At 45.4% G+C, this 22,373-nt stretch overlaps 1 protein-coding gene across 1 annotated transcript in view; it reads right to left on the bottom strand.

Moving 5' to 3' along the window:
- Positions 1–22,373, bottom strand: part of NPFFR1 (neuropeptide FF receptor 1) — an 88,184-nt gene that overhangs the window by 50,876 nt on the left and 14,935 nt on the right. The window contains exon 2 of the mRNA XM_063963234.1: positions 17,481–17,580. Coding sequence (XP_063819304.1) covers positions 17,481–17,580 — 100 coding nt within the window. The remainder of the gene's footprint in view (positions 1–17,480; positions 17,581–22,373) is intronic.

Genomic DNA, 22,373 nt, shown 5'->3' with positions numbered 1-22,373 from the left:
TAAAAGGATTTCATGGTTTCCGAAATTTCTTGGTTAGTAGTGGTTAATACACCCGCAAAAGACGAGTAACCATCGGGGGGAGTGAACCATTTAGCAAATGCGTCAATAATTTCCCCGTTTTATTACCAAACTTGTAATATTTATAATTCACAGAAAAGAGGTATCTATCCTCCATTAGTTTCATATATCCATCAAAATGTGTCTTAGCATCCAGATATAACTGTCGGTTATGGGGTGTAGGAGAGGATTTGTATTGCTGAAAGGCTGTCGACAGGTTCCCTTGGAATTTCATATACTGGGAGGCATATTTCTTATTCGTGGCAGAAACATAAGAAATAATACTGCCTCTTAGGACTGATTTAGCTGCTATCCAAAACAGGAGAATGTCATCATCTAAATGGCGTAAATTGTCATTCTTGAAGGTCTCCCAAGCAGATTCCAAGTGTTGCTGGAATTTAAGGGAGTTCGCCAAGTATGAGGGAAATCTCCACAATTTAGGAGACATGGAATTGTCTGGAAAGTGAAGGGTAGTCGAGATCAGAGCATGATCAGAGAGGGCAATCGCCTCAATGTGTGAAATCGTTACCTGAGGTAGGAGACAGTGTGATAGCAATATACAGTCTATCCTAGAGAGGGTGCGGTGCGCGGCCGATAAACAAGTAAATTCCTTGTCTATATGGTGGAGGGCCCTCCATATATCTACTGCTTGTAATCTCTTAGCCAAAAGAGGGACTCCTAACTTGGGCAAAGTAAGGGGTTTAGTGGGTGTCTGAGATCTATCTAGATAAGGGGACGAAATTAGGTTTAGATCACCACAAAGTATTTAATGGATCCAAAAGTAATGGACACAGTTTGGCCAATAATATCTGAAAAAAAGATTTTGAATACACATTGGGAGCATATACATTACACAGTAAATACGGCTTATTCTGAATCTTAGCTGATAAAATTAAATAATGACCCTGCGAGTCAACTATGGAAGACACAATGTCATACAGTAAATGACGTTTGATCAGTATTACTACCCCCCTAGCTTTGGAGTTAAATGTAGAGATGAGCGGGTTCGGTTCCTCGGAATCCGAACCCGCCCGAACTTCATTTTTTTTTACACGGGTCCGAGCGACTCGGATCTTCCCGCCTTGCTCGGTTAACCCGAGCGCGCCCGAACGTCATCATCCCGCTGTCGGATTCTCGCGAGGCTCGGATTCTATCGCGAGACTCGGATTCTATATAAGGAGCCGCGCGTCGCCGCCATTTTCACACGTGCATTGAGATTCATAGGAAGAGGACGTGGCTGGCGTCCTCTCCGTTTATAGAGAAGAGAGTGAGACAGTAGAGAGAGACACAGTAGTAATTTTGGGGAGCATTAGGAGGAGTACTAGACTAGTTACTTGCTGAAGTGATAGATAGTGTGACTGTATTATCTGACTTGTGGGGGAGACACAGACAGTGGGGAGCAGTTAGAGTCTGAGAGCAGGACTCAGGAGTACATATAACGTACAGTGCACACTTTTGCTGCCAGAGTGCCACACTGCCATTGTGACCACACTGACCACCAGTATAATATATATTGTGATTGTCTGCTTAGGAGTACTACTTGCAAGTTGCTGATAGTGTGACCAGTGACCTGACCACCAGTTTAATAATCACCACCAGTTTAATATATATATATATATATATATATATAATTGTATATAATATATATATATATAATATTGTATACCACCTACCCGTGGTTTTTTTTTTCTTTCTTCTTTATACATACTACTATAGTAGCTTACTGTAGCAGTCTGCGGTGCTGCTGAGCTGACAGTGTCCAGCAGGTCCGTCATCAGTCATTACATAATAAATATATCTACCTGTCCGGCTGCAGTACTAGTATGATATAATTTATATTGATTTCATCTCATTATCATCCAGTCTATATTAGCAGCAGACACAGTACGGTAGTCCACGGCTGTAGCTACCTCTGTGTCGGCAGTCGCTCGTCCATCCATAATTGTATACCACCTACCCGTGGTTTTTTTTTTCTTTCTTCTTTATACATACTACTATAGTAGCTTACTGTAGCAGTCTGCGGTGCTGCTGAGCTGACAGTGTCCAGCAGGTCCGTCATCAGTCATTACATAATAAATATATCTACCTGTCCGGCTGCAGTACTAGTGTGATATAATATATATTGATTTCATCTCATTATCATCCAGTCTATATTAGCAGCAGACACAGTACGGTAGTCCACGGCTGTAGCTACCTCTGTGTCGGCAGTCGCTCGTCCATCCATAATTGTATACCACCTACCCGTGGTTTTTTTTTTCTTTCTTCTTTATACATACTACTATAGTAGCTTACTGTAGCGGTCTGCGGTGCTGCTGAGCTGACAGTGTCCAGCAGGTCCGTCATCAGTCATTACATAATAAATATATCTACCTGTCCGGCTGCAGTACTAGTGTGATATAATATATATTGATTTCATCTCATTATCATCCAGTCTATATTAGCAGCAGACACAGTACGGTAGTCCACGGCTGTAGCTACCTCTGTGTCGGCAGTCGCTCGTCCATCCATAATTGTATACCGCCTACCCGTGGTTTTTTTTTTTCTTTCTTCTTGATACATACTACTATAGTAGCTTACTGTAGCAGTCTGCGGTGCTGCTGAGCTGACAGTGTCCAGCAGGTCCGTCACCAGTCATTACATAATAAATATATATACCTGTCCGGCTGCAGTACTAGTGATATTATATATATATATATATTAATTTCATCTCATTATCATCCAGTCTATATTAGCAGCAGACACAGTACGGTAGTCCACGGCTGTAGCTACCTCTGTGTCGGCAGTCGCTGGTCCATCCATAATTGTATACCACCTACCCGTGGTTTTTTTTTTTCTTTCTTCTTGATACATACTACTATAGTAGCTTACTGTAGCAGTCTGCGGTGCTGCTGAGCTGACAGTGTCCAGCAGGTCCGTCATCAGTCATTACATAATAAATATATATACCTGTCCGGCTGCAGTACTAGTGATATTATATATATATATATATATATATATATATATTAATTTCATCTCATTATCATCCAGTCTATATTAGCAGCAGACACAGTACGGTAGTCCACGGCTGTAGCTACCTCTGTGTCGGCAGTCGCTGGTCCATCCATAATTGTATACCACTTACCCGTGGTTTTTTTTTTTCTTTCTTCTTGATACATACTACTATAGTAGCTTACTGTAGCAGTCTGCGGTGCTGCTGAGCTGACAGTGTCCAGCAGGTCCGTCATCAGTCATTACATAATAAATATATATACCTGTCCGGCTGCAGTACTAGTGATATTATATATATATATATATATTAATTTCATCTCATTATCATCCAGTCTATATTAGCAGCAGACACAGTACGGTAGTCCACGGCTGTAGCTACCTCTGTGTCGGCAGTCGCTCGTCCATCCATAATTGTATACCACCTACCCGTGTTTTTTTTTTTCTTTCTTCTTTATACATACTACTATAGTAGCTTACTGTAGCAGTCTGCGGTGCTGCTGAGCTGACAGTGTCCAGCAGGTCCGTCATCAGTCATTACATAATAAATATATCTACCTGTCCGGCTGCAGTACTAGTGTGATATAATATATATTGATTTCATCTCATTATCATCCAGTCTATATTAGCAGCAGACACAGTACGGTAGTCCACGGCTGTAGCTACCTCTGTGTCGGCAGTCGCTCGTCCATCCATAATTGTATACCACCTACCCGTGGTTTTTTTTCTTTTCTTTCTTCTTGATACATACTACTATAGTAGCTTCCTGTAGCAGTCTGCGGTGCTGCTGAGCTGACAGTGTCCAGCAGGTCCGTCATCAGTCATTACATAATAAATATATATTCCTGTCCGGCTGCAGTACTAGTGATATTATATATATATATATTAATTTCATCTCATTATCATCCAGTCTATATTAGCAGCAGACACAGTACGGTAGTCCACGGCTGTAGCTACCTCTGTGTCGGCAGTCGCTCGTCCATCCATAATTGTATACCACCTACCCGTGGTTTTTTTTTTCTTTCTTCTTGATACATACTACTATAGTAGCTTACTGTAGCAGTCTGCGGTGCTGCTGAGCTGACAGTGTCCAGCAGGTCCGTCATCAGTCATTACATAATAAATATATATACCTGTCCGGCTGCAGTACTAGTGATATTATATATATATATATATATATTAATTTCATCTCATTATCATCCAGTCTATATTAGCAGCAGACACAGTACGGTAGTCCACGGCTGTAGCTACCTCTGTGTCGGCAGTCGCTGGTCCATCCATAAGTATACTAGTATCCATCCATCTCCATTGTTTACCTGAGGTGCCTTTTAGTTGTGCCTATTAAAATATGGAGAACAAAAATGTTGAGGTTCCAAAATTAGGGAAAGATCAAGATCCACTTCCACCTCGTGCTGAAGCTGCTGCCACTAGTCATGGCCGAGACGATGAAATGCCAGCAACGTCGTCTGCCAAGGCCGATGCCCAATGTCATAGTACAGAGCATGTAAAATCCAAAACACCAAATATCAGTAAAAAAAGGACTCCAAAATCTAAAATAAAATTGTCGGAGGAGAAGCGTAAACTTGCCAATATGCCATTTACCACACGGAGTGGCAAGGAACGGCTGAGGCCCTGGCCTATGTTCATGGCTAGTGGTTCAGCTTCACATGAGGATGGAAGCACTCAGCCTCTCACTAGAAAAATGAAAAGACTCAAGCTGGCAAAAGCACCGCAAAGAACTGTGCGTTCTTCGAAATCCCAAATCCACAAGGAGAGTCCAATTGTGTCGGTTGCGATGCCTGACCTTCCCAACACTGGACGTGAAGAGCATGCGCCTTCCACCATTTGCACGCCCCCTGCAAGTGCTGGAAGGAGCACCCGCAGTCCAGTTCCTGATAGTCAGATTGAAGATGTCAGTGTTGAAGTACACCAGGATGAGGAGGATATGGGTGTTGCTGGCGCTGGGGAGGAAATTGACAAGGAGGATTCTGATGGTGAGGTGGTTTGTTTAAGTCAGGCACCCGGGGAGACACCTGTTGTCCGTGGGAGGAATAGGGCCGTTGACATGCCTGGTGAAAATACCAAAAAAATCAGCTCTTCGGTGTGGAAGTATTTCACCAGAAATGCGGACAACATTTGTCAAGCCGTGTGTTGCCTTTGTCAAGCTGTAATAAGTAGGGGTAAGGACGTTTACCACCTCGGAACATCCTCCCTTATACGTCACCTGCAGCGCATTCATAATAAGTCAGTGACAAGTTCAAAAACTTTGGGCGACAGCGGAAGCAGTCCACTGACCAGTAAATCCCTTCCTCTTGTAACCAAGCTCACGCAAACCACCCCACCAACTCCCTCAGTGTCAATTTCCTCCTTCCCCAGGAATGCCAATAGTCCTGCAGGCCATGTCACTGGCAATTCTGACGAGTCCTCTCCTGCCTGGGATTCCTCCGATGCATCCTTGCGTGTAACGCCTACTGCTGCTGGCGCTGCTGTTGTTGCTGCTGATGGTCATCCCAGAGGGGAAGTCGTAAGCCCACTTTTACTACTTCCACCAAGCAATTGACTGTCCAACAGTCCTTTGCGAGGAAGATGAAATATCACAGCAGTCATCCTGTTGCAAAGCGGATAACTGAGGCCTTGACAACTATGTTGGTGTTAGACGTGCGTCCGGTATCCGCCGTTAGTTCACAGGGAACTAGACAATTTCTTGAGGTAGTGTGCCCCCGTTACCAAATACCATCTAGGTTCCACTTCTCTAGGCAGGCGATACCGAGAATGTACACGGACGTCAGAAAAAGACTCACCAGTGTCCTAAAAAATGCAGTTGTACCCAATGTCCACTTAACCACGGACATGTGGACAAGTGGAGCAGGGCAGGGTCAGGACTATATGACTGTGACAGCCCACTGGGTAGATGTATGGACTCCCGCCGCAAGAACAGCAGCGGCGGCACCAGTAGCAGCATCTCGCAAACGCCAACTCTTTCCTAGGCAGGCTATGCTTTGTATCACCGGTTTCCAGAATACGCACACAGCTGAAAACCTCTTACGGCAACTGAGGAAGATCATCGCGGAATGGCTTACCCCAATTGGACTCTCCTGTGGATTTGTGGCATCGGACAACGCCAGCAATATTGTGTGTGCATTAAATATGGGCAAATTCCAGCACGTCCCATGTTTTGCACATACCTTGAATTTGGTGGTGCAGAATTTTTTAAAAAACGACAGGGGCGTGCAAGAGATGCTGTCGGTGGCCAGAAGAATTGCGGGACACTTTCGGCGTACAGGCACCACGTACAGAAGACTGGAGCACCACCAAAAACGCCTGAACCTGCCCTGCCATCATCTGAAGCAAGAAGTGGTAACGAGGTGGAATTCAACCCTATATATGCTTCAGAGGTTGGAGGAGCAGCAAAAGGCCATTCAAGCCTATACAATTGAGCACGATATAGGAGGTGGAATGTACCTGTCTCAAGCGCAGTGGAGAATGATTTCAACGTTGTGCAAGGTTCTGCAACCTTTTGAACTTGCCACACGTGAAGTCAGTTCAGACACTGCCAGCCTGAGTCAGGTCATTCCCCTCATCAGGCTTTTGCAGAAGAAGCTGGAGGCATTGAAGGAGGAGCTAAAAGGGAGCGATTCCGCTAGGCATGTGGGACTTGTGGATGGAGCCCTTAATTCGCTTAACAAGGATTCACGGGTGGTCAATCTGTTGAAATCAGAGTACTACATTTTGGCCACCGTGCTCGATCCTAGATTTAAAACCTACCTTGGATCTCTCTTTCCGGCAGACACAAGTCTGCTGGGGTTCAAAGACCTGCTGGTGACAAAATTGTCAAGTCAAGCGGAACGCGACCTGTCAACATCTCCTCCTTCACATTCTCCCGCAACTGGGGGTGCGAGGAAAAGGCTCAGAATTCCGAGCCCACCCGCTGGCGGTGATGCAGGGCAGTCTGGAGCGACTGCTGATGCTGACATCTGGTCCGGACTGAAGGACCTGACAACGATTACGGACATGTCGTCTACTGTCACTGCATATGATTCTCTCCCCATTGAAAGAATGGTGGAGGATTATATGAGTGACCGCATCCAAGTAGGCACGTCAGACAGTCCGTACTTATACTGGCAGGAAAAAGAGGCAATTTGGAGGCCCTTGCACAAACTGGCTTTATTCTACCTAAGTTGCCCTCCCACAAGTGTGTACTCCGAAAGAGTGTTTAGTGCCGCCGCTCACCTTGTCAGCAATCGGCGTACGAGGTTACTTCCAGAAAATGTGGAGAAGATGATGTTCATTAAAATGAATTATAATCAATTCCTCCGTGGAGACATTGACCAGCAGCAATTGCCTCCACAAAGTACACAGGGAGCTGAGATGGTGGATTCCAGTGGGGACGAATTGATAATCTGTGAGGAGCGGGATGTACACGGTGATATATCGGAGGATGATGATGAGGTGGACATCTTGCCTCTGTAGAGCCAGTTTGTGCAAGGAGAGATTAATTGCTTCTTTTTCGGTGGGGGTCCAAACCAACCCGTCATTTCAGTCACAGTCGTGTGGCAGACCCTGTCACTGAAATGATGGGTTGGTTAAAGTGTGCATGTCCTGTTTATACAACATAAGGGTGGGTGGGAGGGCCCAAGGACAATTCCATCTTGCACCTCTTTTTTCTTTCATTTTTATTTGCATAATGTGCTGTTTGGGGAGTGTTTTTTGGAAGGGCCATCCTGCGTGACACTGCAGTGCCACTCCTAGATGGGCCAGGTGTTTGTGTCGGCCACTAGGGTCGCTTATCTTACTCACACAGCTACCTCATTGCGCCTCTTTTTTTCTTTGCGTCATGTGCTGTTTGGGGAGTGTTTTTTGGAAGGGCCATCCTGCATGACACTGCAGTGCCACTCCTAGATGGGCCAGGTGTTTGTGTCGGCCACTAGGGTCGCTTATCTTACTCACACAGCTACCTCATTGCGCCTCTTTTTTTCTTTGCGTCATGTGCTGTTTGGGGAGTGTTTTTTGGAAGGGCCATCCTGCGTGACACTGCAGTGCCACTCCTAGATGGGCCAGGTGTTTGTGTCGGCCACTAGGGTCGCTTATCTTACTCACACAGCTACCTCATTGCGCCTCTTTTTTTCTTTGCGTCATGTGCTGTTTGGGGAGTGTTTTTTGGAAGGGCCATCCTGCGTGACACTGCAGTGCCACTCCTAGATGGGCCAGGTGTTTGTGTCGGCCACTAGGGTCGCTTATCTTACTCACACAGCTACCTCATTGCGCCTCTTTTTTTCTTTGCGTCATGTGCTGTTTGGGGAGTGTTTTTTGGAAGGGCCATCCTGCGTGACACTGCAGTGCCACTCCTAGATGGGCCAGGTGTTTGTGTCGGCCACTAGGGTCGCTTATCTTACTCACACAGCTACCTCATTGCGCCTCTTTTTTTCTTTGCGTCATGTGCTGTTTGGGGAGTGTTTTTTGGAAGGGCCATCCTGCGTGACACTGCAGTGCCACTCCTAGATGGGCCAGGTGTTTGTGTCGGCCACTAGGGTCGCTTAGCTTAGTCATCCAGCGACCTCGGTGCAAATTTTAGGACTAAAAATAATATTGTGAGGTGTGAGGTATTCAGAATAGACTGAAAATGAGTGGAAATTATGGTTTTTGAGGTTAATAATACTTTGGGATCAAAATGACCCCCAAATTCTATGATTTAAGCTGTTTTTTAGTGTTTTTTGAAAAAAACACCCGAATCCAAAACACACCCGAATCCGACAAAAAAAATTCGGTGAGGTTTTGCCAAAACGCGGTCGAACCCAAAACACGGCCGCGGAACCGTACCCAAAACCAAAACACAAAACCCGAAAAATTTCAAGTGCACATCTCTAGTTAAATGTACTAAAACCCAACACTTGCCAATTTAGGCAAGTCAGTTTTGCAGTCTCTTCCATTGTCAAATGCGTTTCCTGGAGGAATGCCAGGTCAATATGTTGTTTAGTGAGATAAAGTAGCACTTTACGTCTCTTGGCAGGGGAGTTGAAGCCTCCAACGTTACATGATCCTACCGTTAAATCAGGCATTGCTCAAAAGAGATTGCAAAAGGACGGTACCTGATTCAAACCCACTTCGAAAAAAAAAGAGATGTCCATAATAGAGATGAGGGGGAAGGAGGGTGGGAGGAAAGAGACACAGACAAAGTAAAGGGGGGTGGGATCGAACATATAAACATTCGTATACAGCTATACAATATTAGAGATAACAAGATCAAAGAAAAAGCAATAAGCAGATCCTGGTGCTTCCAGCTAGCAGGCATGTGGGAACTGTGTACCATCACCCCCAGCCCACACACGAGTGCTATTAACTGAGTAAGAGAGTAGGGTGCTCCATCCGGCCACCCCGCCAGATAAACACAATAATATATAAGAACTTGATTCTAAAATAACAAAAAATAGGAATAGAGAAAGTTCCGGGGCAGACTGCCCAGCAGCAGACAAGAACTGCAAAAAATATAATAACATAAAACCTGCGAGAGGATTCCAGGCTGCCATTAAAGATCCACAAGGAAGTTAATCAGGTGACAAAGAACGGCAGTGTTCCCAGGAGAAATAAACTTGGGATGAGTAGGTGAGCCAGGAGCAATAAAACCATGATGCTGTAATCCAAATATGGGAGGACGTGTACGTGTATGGAAAAAACTGATTAGGCTATAAACGAGAAATATGAGACTCCCGTCATACAAAACGAAACAAAACTGAGAAGGTATGGTTAAACAGTAAACTAGAGTAGGAGAGCCAAATAACAGGAAGAAAAAATTAGTGCATCCTAGTTTTCAGGTGGCCGCAGCAGGGGGATCAGATATGTCTGAGTCTGCACTTCTAGAGAGGTTGCGTAGGTAAGCAGTGGCATCATCTGGCGACAAAAAGTCTTTGTGGGAAGTGCCCTCATACAGGCGTAGACATGCAGGGTATAACAGGCCAAACTTGCGGCCCTCTGACACGAGTTGAGAACATATAAGGGAAAATGCTTTTCGGCCCTGGTCAGCTCCACGGAGTAGTCCTGAAAAATGAATAACTTATTCCCTTCCCATTGGATATTTTTCACTCTACGTAAGGCAGACTAAAACGCTACCTTGTGGATGTAGTTCAGGCAGCGGAAAAGGGTAACACGTGGCCACGGCCTATTCGGGGTAGGTACTGGTCCTACGCGATGAACCCGCTCAATCACGAGATCCTGACATTCCTCTTCAATACCCAATAGTGACGGGAGGGTGATCCGTGTAAAATTAGCTAATGCAGTGCCTTTCACCGATTCTGGTAAACCCACCAGGCATATATCTTTCTCCTCGACCTGTTCTGAATATCATCTAATTTATTCCAAATCTGGTAGTTTTCAGATGTTAATGATTTTACAGAATGATGCAGGCCCTCTATATCATGATTAGAAGCATGCAGTTGAGATTCAGTGAGAGTGACACGCTGGTTTAGCTGCTGCAGCTGCTGTGTGATATCTGACATAGCCTGGGAGAGGAGAGGAGCCATGGTAGCCCTGATAGCTTCCACAACATCGCCATATGTGACAGGGGCATCTGGGGGGTGGCATACCTGGGAGGCAGTGGAGCCTATGCCATCCACAACCGTTTTCTTGTGCGCAGGAGTGAGCGCGTCTGAGGTGGCGTCCGGCGCCATGCTCCCAGCCGTGCAGCGTTTCTTCAGCTGCGCTGAGGTGCCAGCCGGAGGCTGAGATGCTGCGGTCACGGGCATCACAGGGGTCACAAAGTGATCCATTCCGATCGCGGAAGCAGCAGGTCTGGTCCCCGGAGATTTGGAGGCTGTAAACAGCCTAGAAAAGGTATTTTGCGGGGCGGCGCTTACAGCGAGCTCCCTATCTCATTCAAACTGAAACCGGAAGTCTCTTCCATAAAGGTTTTATTACTCACTTCAACAGTGCAAAGACACAGTTAGTCGATGTTTCAGTTATCTGAACGTAACCTTCATCAAGACAGCACATCCAGACAGTAGGAGAGACAGATAACTGAAATGTCGACTAACTATGTCTTTGCACTGGTGATGTGAGTAATAAAACCTTTATGGAATTGTCTGCATAAAAAGTCCCTGGTGAGTGCACCTTTATTTTGGAAGATATAATGCATGTATATATACGTATATATATATATATATATATATATATATACATATACATGGTATCCGGTCGATGGATCGGCACCCGCTAGTTTGACAACGCTAACATCGACCACGCAACATAGACAACACCTACATCGACAGTGATCGAACATCGACAAACACAAAATCGACATATCAGCAACATCGACAACCACTACATCGACAAACCCCGAACATCGACAAGACGCATATTCGACAAACAGTAGATCGACACAACACATGATCGATCACGCACAACAGCGACACAACGTAAGATCGACAAACAAATCATCGACAGGAACAAGTTCGACCAAAAACTCATCGACATGTAATTGTTCGACAAACAAATAGATCGACATACAGAAGATCGACAAACCATAGACCGACAAAACATAGACCGACAAAACATAGATCGACAAAACTTAGATCGAAACTTAATTGGGTCGAGAGGTAATAGCTCGACATATACAATTACAAGATCGACAAAACTTAGATCGAAAAAACTCTGACCGACAATACTTACATTGAAACTTAATAGGGTCGACATGTAATAGCTCGACATATATAAGTTCGACAAAACTTAGATCGACACGACAGTTAATATATCGACATATAAATAGGCCAAGTATAGAAAAACACTCTGCAGCGCTACCCCTGCTTCCATTCGTGGAACTACAGCTTCCAGCCAGCCCTTACATCCACCACCTACACAATACCCTGACCTGCTGCACATCTGCAACGCTGCCCACCTCCCCCCCACCTGCTATCCACCCCGATACCGGTTCAGCCATCCCCCCAAGTCACCCCGCTTCCCATCTACATTTACACGCCTAGCTATACACCCCACTGTCTTGCGCGCTCCATGTTTCCCTGTGGCACTACAAGTAACACAACGCCCTGGCACTGCTCAAAGAACACTGTGCAAAGAACAGCATACAGCCTTGACAAAAGCGTCCTGCGCGGCGCTGTAACGTTGGCAAAGCTATGCCACTTTGAGACGTGATTTTTTTCACTAAACTTTGATACTTTTTGCATTAAGTCCCCAGAGTGCCGCCTGGTTCTTTCACTGTTTGGTAGTGTGCCATTGCTCCCTAGGGACCACAGCGACTATATCATTTATTTAGGAGGGCACCGGGGCAGTTGACTCTGATTATACGGAGTGCCGACCTACCTGAATTTCTATATATATATATATATATATATATAAATAACTCCTCCAGAACGTAGGCGGGCCTCAGAGACTTTCAAAGCAGTAATTTAGTGCAAAGAGCCCCGCAGGGCGTGCTTTTATTAATAAAAGCACGCCCTGCGGGGCTCTTTGCACTAAATTACTGCTTGAAAGTCTCTGAGTGCCGCCTACGTTCTGGAGGAGTTGTCTATGCAGGTTAAACACCTGAGAGGAAGTCACCTGAGCCAGATTTACGTAATCCAGAGTGCCGGGTTGTTTATATATATATATATATATATATATATATACAAAACACCGGAATCCTGGCTTGCAAATGCCCGGTGAGGGGGAAGGGGGCAGCATAATGAAGCCGTGCTCGCCACAGGTTATGTTCTCACTCTATGGGTGGGGAATAGTCCCTGTTAGTCGGCATGCCGACTGTCAGGATTGTAAGGGGGCAGGATTCCAGCATTGATATTGTGACTGCCAGTCTCCTAACCGCTGGTCATGTAGCTGCCTCCCATATGTACAGTATATCTATATATAAAATATATATCTATATATACATATATTTATGTAGGTATGAGGAATACAGGTCACTTAACCGGAAGAGTAGACTGGCTTGCTGACTGCCAAGGAACAACTGCTGACATCACTTTGCTGCACCAGCCTACTCCTCCGGTCACGTAGCACTACTGTAGGTCTATGGTGCTGTATGGTGTCCGCGTTTGTCTGTGTGGGGATTTAAGGTAAGCTTGTTGCACTTTGTTTTATGAAAGTCAGGTAATGTCCCTTATACATGTTACACCAGGTAGAGCCTCTTTTATACTCATTATACCAGGTAGAGCCCCTTTATCAGGGCCTGCAACAGAAATCGTGGGGCCCGGTATGGTACACTGATATTTTTTTATATATGTATGTATATACATACACACACATATATATATATATATATATATATATATATATACACATATATATACACATATATATATATACACACTTACATGAATACACACACACACACACACACACACACACACACACACACACACACACACACACACAATGCAGTGATGTTATGAGCTGCAGCATGTTGTGCATAGTACTACTTCCTCTGACAGAGTACTAGCTATGCTGCAGGTTCCCCTCACAGACAGTAAGATGCAGAGAAAAACCTGTGCAGCAGCGAGTAAGTACACATTACACATACAGCATTACACATACTGTACAGCGGATACCTGACGAGGCTGCTCTTGCAGATTCCGACAAATCCCTCAGGAGGTAGATGTGCCTGGAGAACCAGTGGCGCTGGGCAAGGGGAGCTAGGGCTGCTTGTTGTTGCTGCCTGTGGGGGCCCCGCTGCTGCCAGCTGTGTCTCTGGTGCTGCTGCAGCCTGTCCAGGCTCAGGTTCCCAAAGGAGCTGATCAGCCACTCTGACATCCTGCGCGGCTGCAGCCCTGGCACCTCCCTGAGTCCCAGTACAGCATGTGCCTGTGCTGCTCTTGATGGGTGCAGCGTAGTGGGCGGGCGCAGTTAAATAAGATAGTGCTGGCGGGGTGACTGTGGCCGCAGCTCCCCGGGCAGCCGGCCTGCTGGCACGCCCGTATAACTGCCACTGGTGCAGAGCATTACTGGATATATATATATATATACTGTATATAATGTGTGTGTACAGTACATACATAAGCACACATACATAAAGCCCAAGGGTAAGATTACAGCACATAAATAGCAGCAGCAGACATTACACCAACCTTAGTAGGATGCATGTACTGTACAGTATATTTCACCTTCGGAATGGTGACAGCTACCCTACGTCCATGTGTTTCTTCAGCACAGTGTTTCCAGCAGCAGTGCTGCCAAGTTCTCACTTACTGGTTGCCATGAAAGATTTGGAGGGTGGATGGCTGTAGCTCCAAAAAGGCCAGTGGGCGAGGCTTTCTGTACCCATGAGTGGGCGGAGCTTCAGTGACTTGCAATCAGATGGGCAGGCTTTTGGGCAGCCACTGATAAATGAGCGTGGCTAAGGATGGTGATTGTGTTGAAAGGATTTTTCTGTTTCCTGGCTTCCTTTGTGTGGCTGTAAGTGGGTGTGGCTTCAGCAACTCTGTGTAGATTGGCAGGACTTTCAGAAATTCAGACAGCCGAGGCCCACGGCTGAATGAGTGTGGCTGAGGTCGGCAGGGAGGGAGTGACAGAATTTTTTATTTTCTGTCAGCGCAGTCCAGCCTGCAGTGGATACTGTGGGTCTTTCTTAAGGGAGGGCCTGGAGTTGCAGCTCCACCCAGAGCCGGCCATAGGCATAGGCAAACTAGGCAATTGCCTAGGGCAATTGCTATGCCTAGGGGCATCAGCCGCTTCTGCTGATTAAAATGATATGCGGCATGCCTATATTCTGTGTGTAGCATTTCATATGCAGATACAGCCACAGTCTCACACAGTATATAGGCATGCTGCATATCAGTTTAATCAACAGAAGCTGCTTGTGCATCCTAGCCACATAGCAATGCAAATAAGATGCATTTTCATTAAAAAAAGGTGCCCGACGTTAGCATTGAGGCAAGATTTATGAGGACACATCTTTTTCCAAGCAAAGGCAGAGGTCACAGTGTTAGTGATGTGTGCATGTGAGTGGGTTGGTTGTGCAGTAGTGTTTGGAATATGCGTAAGGAGCATTATGTGTGTCATGTAAAAATGCATTAATAAGGGGCACTATGTGTGTCATTATGTGTATAAAGGCATTAATAATGTGCGGCATATGTGTAATAGGGTACTACTGTATGTGTGTAATTATGTGTATATGGGTACTAATAATGTGCAGCAAATGTGTAGGGGGCACTATGCATGTCATTATGTGTATAAGGGCATTAATAATGTGCGGCATATGTTTAAGGGACATTATGTGTAAAAGGGCATTAATAAAGGTTGTCATAATGTGTAAGGTGCATTATGTTTATAAGGACATTAATAATGTATCTCATATGTGTAAGGGGCATTACTCTGTGGTATTATGTGTATAAATGCATTACTAATGTGTGGCATTATGTGTATAAGGTGCTCTACTGTGTGGCCACGGCGTAACGTATAGAAAGGGCACTACTGTGAATAAAGAGCGATAGGGTGTGGTGTAATGTGAATAAGGAGCAATTCAGTGTGATGTAATGTGAATAAGGGGCTCTACTGTGAGGAGTAACGTTTAGAAGGTAAAGTAATACTACTGTGGGATGTAATATGAATTATGGACACTATTGCATGATCAAATGTGAATATAGTTGCAGTACTGTGTGGCATAATTGGAATTGGGGTTACTATTGTGTGGCCATGCCCTTTGCCAGCGAAAACATACTCCTTTTTGGGCTGTGCGCCAAATATGCAAACTGTTCCTATTTAAAATATAGGGGGTACAAACCCCAAAATAAGGACTACTATGGGTGAGGGGTGATGGTGCTGGGAAAGAGGTGCAAGGTTAGAGGCGGAACCAGCGGTGCTGCTAGGGGGCACCAGTCAAAATCTTGCCGAGGGCATCATAATGGTTAGGGCCGGCTCTGGCTCCACCCGCCCCAGTGTTAATCCTGCCCGTGATGCCCCACTGCCTCTGCAGCCAGGCTACGAAGGCAGATTCAGGGCAGCCATTTTTCATGTCGCAGCAGCTGAATATGACATCACGCGACTGCTCCAAACCTGCCCGATATCTGTTGACCCACCGAACAGCGAGTCAATGCCCCCCGCAATGCTGCGTTGCCACCCAGCTCCGCCTTGGGGAACTGAGATGTGATCACAGTTCCCTCCCTGGTTCGTGCATGCACGGTACGGGTCCTCGCGTGCGCAGTGTGGGACTGAGCAGGGAAATGTGATTGCATATCAGCAGTGATGGCTACTGAATAGCGATCTTAAATCGATTTAAATCGATGTTTGGCTTCAAGGGTTAAAACACACATTTACTAACATTTAAAAATTAATATAAAAAAATCATCTGCTAGTACAGTTGTGTCCTCATACTGTACATCTTTGCCTGCAATGCCTTTGCATTGCAGGCAAAGATTCCTGGCACATCGTGGTGTTTGCATGAGCGTGTATATGCATACTCCAGTTACAGTATACTCAGTGCCAAGCAGTCACAGGCAGTGGGAGTAAGATGCTCCCACTTCCCTACATAAGGAGGGACACAGCCGCATTGGAAGGGCATGGGTAGCAGGCAGGTATGCTCCTGCTACCCGTAGTTATATGCGGTTTACGCAGCGGTCTTCGTGGGTGCATGCACAAAGGACTGCTAGTAGTTTGGCATTGCTGCATTCGTGACAACGCCACACCGTGCAGGCCTTTTCAGCAAGATGTGTGAGGACACATCTGTAAATGTGTGTTTTAACCTGGAAGCCCAACATCGATTAAGATCAATCTGAAATCTATCATAATCGACCTTTAGTAAATATACCCCTAGGGCTATTCCGACGGAGGACTCCTGGTCCATAAACATTCTGATCTGCATATCCTCTCTGCTGGAGAGGTTGAGGAGAAGTGAGCACCTTCATTCATACCTGGTGGTCAAAGATAGCCTTCTGGGATGCTGTGGCGGCCCAAGTGGGTAAGGTAAGTAACATAGCATTCATTAAAGATCAATGGTCCTTTCTTCTGGCGCTCCCAATAGAATGTTTGGATAAACTATCAGATAATTTAGTTTTTCAGATCCCTGAACCTCACTGGATGCACACCTTTGCACTGGTTAGAGCTCCGTCATCTTGCCCCCTTTTATACCCCATGTGTTTCGTCCCCAAGCAATTACCCATCTCCCTTTTTTTCCCTTCACTCCCTCACCGTTTCCTTTTCTATACTAGCATTCTTCTTTCCCTGAATATATTTTAGTTATTTTATTCTTAGTATTTTACGTTTACTATTGTCCTTGCCATCAGGAGGATATATCTTTTACATTTCTCAATATGTACTATTTTCTTTGTTTTGTTTGTTTGATTCTACTCCTCTGTATCGTTAAATTTGTCATGCAGAACATAAAAAATAAAAATACTTCTCTTAAAAAAAAAAAATGATAAAATATCTTCCTGGACTTCCTGTAATTTATTGCCAGTAATCAAAAAAGAAAAAGTTTCAACAAGAATAAATCATCATATTCACTATACCTTTCCACTGCAATGGCCACCAGAGTGAATACAGATGCAGAAACAGACATGCCTTGGACAAGACCACTCATTTTGCACATGATGTTGTCAAAAGGCCACCCTATAAGAGAAAAGGACAGAAAATCATAGCAAACAAGGAAATATTCTTGCTATTATAATATTAACAAACTAAGATGTAACATGTGCAAAGAGATTTAGGTTTGGGTGGCTTATATTGTTTCTGTGCAGGATAAATACTAGTGATGTGCACCGGAAATTTTTCGGGTTTTGTGTTTTGGTTTTGGATTCGGTTCCGCGGTCATGTTTTGGATTCGGACGCCTTTTGGCAAAACCTCCCTTACAAATTTTTGTCGGATTCGGGTGTGTTTTGGATTCGGGTGTTTTTTTTTTTCAAAAACCCTTCAAAAACAGCTTAAATCATATAATTTGGGGGTAATTTTGATCCTATAGTATTATTAACCTCAATAACCATAATTTCCACTCATTTTTTCCAGTCTATTCTGAACACCTCACACCTCACAATATTATTTTTAGTCCTAAAATTTGCACCAAGGTCGCTGGATGACTAAGCTAAGTGACCTAAGTGGCCGGCACAAACACCTGGCCCATCTAGGAGTGGCACTGCAGTGTCAGACAGGATGGCACGTAAAAAAAATTGGCCCCAAACAGCACATGATGCAAAGGAAAGAGAAAAAGAGGTGCACTGTGGTCGCTGGATGGCTAAGCTAAGCGACACAAACACCTCAATAACAAAGGAATTATTTGTTCTAATCAATGATATTATTGGTAGAGATGAGCGGGTTCGGTTTCTCTGAATCCGAACCTGCCGAACTTCAGCTTTTTTTACACGGGGCCGAGCAGGCTCGGATCCTCCCGCCTTGCTCGGTTAACCCGAGCGCGCCCGAACGTCATCATCCCGCTGTCGGATTCTCGCGAGGCTCGGATTCTATCGCGAGACTCGGATTCTATATAAGGAGCCGCGCGTCGCCGCCATTTTTCACACGTGCATTGAGATTGATAGGGAGAGGACGTGGCTGGCGTCCTCTCCGTTTAGAGTGACTAATAGTACTAGAGAGAGAGAGACACAAATTTTGGGGAGCATAATATAGGAGGAGTACTACTTGCTGCTGATAGTGTGACCAGTGGCAGTGACCAGTGCCACCAGTTTAATGAATCCGTTCTCTGCCTGAAAAAAAACGATACACAGTGTGACACAGTCACACATACCATATCTGTGCTCAGCCCAGTGTGCTGCATCATATACTGTATATCATTATCTGACTGCTGAGTGCTCACTGCAGTGCTGACACAGCTTAATTGTGGGGGAGACTGGGGAGCAGTTATAGCAGGAGTACATATTTTAAGTACAGTGCACACTTTTGCTGCCAGAGTGCCACTGCCAGTGTGACTGACCAGTGACCACTGACCACCAGTATTGTGATTGTCTGCTGACCACCAGTATATTGTGATTGTCTGCCTGAAAAAGTTAAACACTCGTCGTGTGGTGTTTTTATAAACGCATTCTGCAGACAGTGTCCAGCAGGTCCGTCATTACATAATATATACCTGTCCGGCTGCAGTACTAGTGTGATATATATATATATATATATATTTTAATTTTATCTCATTATCATCCAGTCTATATTAGCAGCAGACACAGTACGGTAGTCCACGGCTGTAGCTACCTCTGTGTCGGCAGTCGCTCGTCCATCCATAATTGTATACCACCTACCCGTGGTTTATTTTTTTTTTCTATCTTCTTGATACTAGTAGCTTACTTTAGGAGTCTGCAGTGCTGACAGACAGTGTCCAGCAGGTCCGTCATTACATAATATATACCTGTCCGGCTACAGTACTAGTGTGATATATACATATATATATTTTAATTTTATCTCATTATCATCCAGTCTATATTAGCAGCAGACACAGTACGGTAGTCCACGGCTGTAGCTACCTCTGTGTCGGCAGTCGCTCGTCCATCCATAATTGTATACCACCTACCCGTGGTTTTTTTTTTTTTTCTATCTTCTTGATACTAGTAGCTTACTTTAGGAGTCTGCAGTGCTGACAGACAGTGTCCAGCAGGTCCGTCATTACATAATATATACCTGTCCGGCTGCAGTACTAGTGTGATATATATATATATATATATATATATTTTAATTTTATCTCATTATCATCCAGTCTATATTAGCAGCAGACACAGTACGGTAGTCCACGGCTGTAGCTACCTCTGTGTCGGCAGTCGCTTGTCCATCCATAAGTATACTAGTATCCATCCATCTCCATTGTTTACCTGAGGTGCCTTTTAGTTGTGCCTATTAAAATATGGAGAACAAAAATGTTGAGGTTCCAAAATTAGGGAAAGATCAAGATCGACTTCCACCTCGTGCTGAAGCTGCTGCCACTAGTCATGGCCGAGACGATGAAATGCCAGCAACGTCGTCTGCCAAGGCCGATGCCCAATGTCATAGTACAGAGCATGTAAAATCCAAAACACCAAATATCAGTAAAAAAAGGACTCAAAAATCTAAAATAAAATTGTCGGAGGAGAAGCGTAAACTTGCCAATATGCCATTTACCACACGGAGTGGCAAGGAACGGCTGAGGCCCTGGCCTATGTTCATGGCTAGTGGTTCAGCTTCACATGAGGATGGAAGCACTCAGCCTCTCGCTAGAAAAATGAAAAGACTCAAGCTGGCAAAAGCACCGCAAAGAACTGTGCGTTCTTCGAAATCACAAATCCACAAGGAGAGTCCAATTGTGTCGGTTGTGATGCCTGACCTTCCCAACACTGGACGTGAAGAGCATGCGCCTTCCACCATTTGCACGCCCCCTGCAAGTGCTGGAAGGAGCACCCGCAGTCCAGTTCCTGATAGTCAGATTGAAGATGTCAGTGTTGAAGTACACCAGGATGAGGAGGATATGGGTGTTGCTGGCGCTGGGGAGGAAATTGACAAGGAGGATTCTGATGGTGAGGTGGTTTGTTTAAGTCAGGCACCCGGGGAGACACCTGTTGTCCGTGGGAGGAATATGGCCGTTGACATGCCTGGTGAAAATACCAAAAAAAATCAGCTCTTCGGTGTGGAAGTATTTCAACAGAAATGCGGACAACATTTGTCAAGCCGTGTGTTGCCTTTGTCAAGCTGTAATAAGTAGGGGTAAGGACGTTAACCACCTCGGAACATCCTCCATTATACGTCACCTGCAGCGCATTCATAAAAAGTCAGTGACAAGTTCAAAAACTTTGGGCGACAGCGGAAGCAGTCCACTGACCAGTAAATCCCTTCCTCTTGTAACCAAGCTCACGCAAACCACCCCACCAACTCCCTCAGTGTCAATTTCCTCCTTCCCCAGGAATGCCAATAGTCCTGCAGGCCATGTCACTGGCAATTCTGATGAGTCCTCTCCTGCCTGGGATTCCTCCGATGCATCCTTGCGTGTAACGCCTACTGCTGCTGGCGCTGCTGTTGTTGCTGCTGGGAGTCGATGGTCATCCCAGAGGGGAAGTCGTAAGCCCACTTTTACTACTTCCACCAAGCAATTGACTGTCCAACAGTCCTTTGCGAGGAAGATGAAATATCACAGCAGTCATCCTGTTGCAAAGCGGATAACTGAGGCCTTGACAACTATGTTGGTGTTAGACGTGCGTCCGGTATCCGCCGTTAGTTCACAGGGAACTAGACAATTTCTTGAGGTAGTGTGCCCCCGTTACCAAATACCATCTAGGTTCCACTTCTCTAGGCAGGCGATACCGAGAATGTACATGGACGTCAGAAAAAGACTCACCAGTGTCCTAAAAAATGCAGTTGTACCCAATGTCCACTTAACCACGGACATGTGGACAAGTGGAGCAGGGCAGGGTCAGGACTATATGACTGTGACAGCCCACTGGGTAGATGTATGGACTCCCGCCGCAAGAACAGCAGCGGCGGCACCAGTAGCAGCATCTCGCAAACGCCAACTCTTTCCTAGGCAGGCTACACTTTGTATCACCGGTTTCCAGAATACGCACACAGCTGAAAACCTCTTACGGCAACTGAGGAAGATCATCGCGGAATGGCTTACCCCAATTGGACTCTCCTGTGGATTTGTGGCATCGGACAACGCCAGCAATATTGTGTGTGCATTAAATATGGGCAAATTCCAGCACGTCCCATGTTTTGCACATACCTTGAATTTGGTGGTGCAGAATTTTTTAAAAAACGACAGGGGCGTGCAAGAGATGCTGTCGGTGGCCAGAAGAATTGCGGGACACTTTCGGCGTACAGGCACCACGTACAGAAGACTGGAGCAACACCAAAAACGCCTGAACCTGCCCTGCCATCATCTGAAGCAAGAAGTGGTAACGAGGTGGAATTCAACCCTATATATGCTTCAGAGGTTGGAGGAGCAGCAAAAGGCCATTCAAGCCTATACAATTGAGCACGATATAGGAGGTGGAATGCACCTGTCTCAAGCGCAGTGGAGAATGATTTCAACGTTGTGCAAGGTTCTGCTGCCCTTTGAACTTGCCACACGTGAAGTCAGTTCAGACACTGCCAGCCTGAGTCAGGTCATTCCCCTCATCAGGCTTTTGCAGAAGAAGCTGGAGACATTGAAGGAGGAGCTAACACGGAGCGATTCCGCTAGGCATGTGGGACTTGTGGATGGAGCCCTTAATTCGCTTAACAAGGATTCACGGGTGGTCAATCTGTTGAAATCAGAGCACTACATTTTGGCCACCGTGCTCGATCCTAGATTTAAAACCTACCTTGGATCTCTCTTTCCGGCAGACACAAGTCTGCTGGGGTTCAAAGACCTGCTGGTGACAAAATTGTCAAGTCAAGCGGAACGCGACCTGTCAACATCTCCTCCTTCACATTCTCCCGCAACTGGGGGTGCGAGGAAAAG

This window comes from Pseudophryne corroboree, chromosome 3 (assembly GCF_028390025.1).
Source record: "Pseudophryne corroboree isolate aPseCor3 chromosome 3, aPseCor3.hap2, whole genome shotgun sequence".
Classification (NCBI taxonomy): domain Eukaryota; kingdom Metazoa; phylum Chordata; class Amphibia; order Anura; family Myobatrachidae; genus Pseudophryne; species Pseudophryne corroboree.
Note: the sequence above shows the minus strand (reverse complement) of the source record. Positions and strands in the feature narration are given on the sequence as shown.